This window comes from Sitophilus oryzae, unplaced genomic scaffold, assembly GCF_002938485.1.
Source record: "Sitophilus oryzae breed Bouriz unplaced genomic scaffold, Soryzae_2.0 scaffold_2008_pilon_pilon, whole genome shotgun sequence".
Lineage (NCBI taxonomy): Eukaryota > Metazoa > Arthropoda > Insecta > Coleoptera > Curculionidae > Sitophilus > Sitophilus oryzae.
The window spans coordinates 576,813-579,814 of NW_022146734.1; the positions used below are offsets into that span (position 1 = coordinate 576,813).

The 3,002-nt window shown below is 40.1% G+C and overlaps 1 protein-coding gene across 1 annotated transcript; it reads right to left on the reverse strand.

The window, feature by feature from the left end:
- Window positions 1-1,338: 1,338 nt before the first annotated feature.
- Window positions 1,339-2,619, reverse strand: LOC115884019 (craniofacial development protein 2-like). Its single transcript, XM_030902460.1, has one exon. It carries the CDS (start codon window positions 2,617-2,619, stop codon window positions 1,339-1,341), a length of 1,281 nt encoding a protein of 426 aa, XP_030758320.1.
- Window positions 2,620-3,002: the final 383 nt, after the last annotated feature.

Genomic DNA, 3,002 nt, shown 5'->3' on the forward strand with positions numbered 1-3,002 from the left:
GATCTTCTTCATGGTCGCTTTCCCTCTACCTTTCCCTCGACTATTAGCAGCTGCAGTGAGTCCGTTCTTCTAGCAATGTGACCAATATATGTCAGAAAACATCGGTTTATTTTTTTTGAGAGGCTGAGTTGTGAGTTTAGTTCTTGGAGAACTGACTCATTCGTACGATGGGCTGTCCAAGGTATACGTAGCAGACGTCTATATGCCCACATTTCAAAAGCATCTATTCGCCTGGTATCGCTTTTCTTCAGCGTCCATGTTTCCGCCCCATACGTAGCAATCGGAAAACAAGCGAGTTCAGCAGTCTTAATTTGGTGTTCTTAGTGATGGCTGTATCTTCCATATCTTAGTTAATTTAGTTACGGCTGTTCTAGCCAGCGCAATTCTACGTCTTATTTCGCCTTCGCATGAGCCGCTGTTGTCGATTAGCGATCCCAGATATAAGTATTTATTAACCACCTTAAATCCAGCTATGTTTCCCACGTGAGGTTGGTTGTTGTTTTGTCGGTCCACAATCATGACAGTAGTTTTGTTAGGATTAAGTTTTAGCCCAAATTCTGTACTAGTTTCTTGGAGACGTTGCATAATAAATTCCATTTCTTCCACACTTGATGTTATGATTAGTGTATCGTCGGCATATCTTAGATTATTGATTTTCCTTCCCCCCACAGATACTCCACCTTGCCAGTTATCGAGAATATCACGCATTATGTACTCGGTATAAATATTGAACAATAGGGGTGAGAGAACACACCCCTGCCTGACACCCTTCATTGCTTGAAATCTATTTGATGTGACATCATTAATTCTTATAAGTCCGTAATTATGTTGGTATAGTTGTCGGATAAGTAGAATAAGGTGATCAGGAACCCCCATTTCCTTGAGTATTTGCCAAAGTTTTTGCCACTTGACTAGATCGAAGGCCTTAGAATAGTCGATAAAACAGAGATACATTTCTATGTTGAATTCTCGCGCTTTTTCTATTAACTGTCGTACGTTCCCTATCTGTTCTCTGGTACCCTTACCAGGCATAAAGCCAGTTTGTTCTTCTGCAATCTGTGGTAGTAGATATGGCCTGAGTCTGTTGTTAATAATCTGCAGGAGAATTTTGCATGCATGAGGAATTAAAGCAATCATTCGATAGTTATTGCAGTCTGCCGGATTACCCTTTTTATATAGTGGTATATATAGCGAGCTGCACCAGTCGTCTGGCCAAATTCCCGTCTTCCAAATCAGATTGCATATGAAATGAATAACATCAATTACCGGTTGCCCTATTGACTTTAATATCTCAGCAGCTACACCATCTATACCTGGGGCTTTATTTTTTGAGACGATTTAGGGCGTGTTCAACTTCTGATTTAAGGATCTCCGGTCATGTTCGAATTGGTTGGGACGATTATTATTATTAGAAGATTCACCATCTTCGTAAAGCTTTGTGCAGTACTTTCGCCAGACTTCAACAATACCATCCGGATCAGTAATCTTTCGACCATTTTCATCCTGTATAATTTGTGTACGTAGTTGAAACTCACGAGAGAGATATTTTACCTTATTGAATAGCTCTCTAGATTCGTTAGTTGCCGAGTGTCTTTCCAATTCTGTGCAAATCTCGTGGACGTGCTTGTTTTTATCCTGTCTACAGCTGTTTTTTATTTCTTTATTGATGTTTCTTAGTTTGTGTTCTTTGTCAAATGTTGTTGATATGACTAGGTTTCTTCTCTTTTCAAGCAAATTGATCGTATTATTCGACATCCAAGTTTTAGACTTTAATTTAATGTTTCCAGATGTGCAACTTCCTTTAACTATTTCATTTATCCAAGTCCTAGTGTCATTCCACATTTCTTGTACGTCATTTTTTAGTGTGGGCATTTTTACCGATTTCATTGTTTTCATTATTTCTTCTTTAGTAGGTACTGAATACCTTTTCGTTTTGATCAATTTCACTGCCTGTAGTTTACGATGGAACTTTGCCACTAGGATTTTATGATCTGATCCACATACCATGCCAGGTCTTGTCTTAACATTGGTAACAGATAACCGCCATCTACCGCTTATTAAGATATAGTCAATTTGATTTTTCGTTTTTTGATCGGGTGAGGTCCAAGTTGACAATCGTCTAGGGTGTTGTTTGAACATGGTATTTGTTATTGCAAGATTGTTGTCTATTGCAAATTGTATAAGTCTCTCTCCTCTGGCATTTCTGTCTCCAAGTCCGTACATTCCTATAATATTTTGTAGGTTGTTATTGTCAGCTGACTTTCCCACCTTGGAGTTGAAATCACCTAGAATGACTAGGGGTTCCTTTTTGGGTGTGGCTGATACTAGTTGTTCTATTTCTTGATAAATATCCTCAACTTGTTTGTCATCTGCGTCAGTTGTAGGCATATATACCTGAATAAGATGCATGTTAGTAGGTTTTGTACGGATGGTGACTTTAATAATGCGGTCACTAATGGTTTGGTAACTGTCCACGTATTGTACCATTCTTTTGTTAACCACAATGGCTACTCCATTCTGGCTTGCATTGTCTGAGCCCGACACGAAAATCCGATGTTCAGCAGTTGTAAAGTGTCCCTTACCTTTCCAGTGTGTTTCCGACAAACCACATATATCCATCTCTGCTGTCATCAGCTCCTCTCCAATATTTGAAGTTTCCCTTCGCTCAGGAGTCCTCGGACATTCCACGTACCAATATTTATCTTGGATTTCTGAGGAAGCTTGTTGTTTTTTCCAGTAACTCGAGCTGCAGATAAAGCCTGGTCACCTACGTTTGTCTGCTCGGTTGCTAATTTCACACTTGATGGCCCGAACCCAGTCAAGCGCCGGTCGCTACTCGGATCGCATGGCAACCATATACCATTGTCACGTAACATCATAGTGTTCATGGGATAATAATCAGGTGGTTTCCCCTTGCCTGCCTGATCCTATGCCGTTGGCTCATACTCGTCATCGTATAGCTCATCCGCCTTTTGAGATCATTTCTGCTCTCAAGGGCAAGA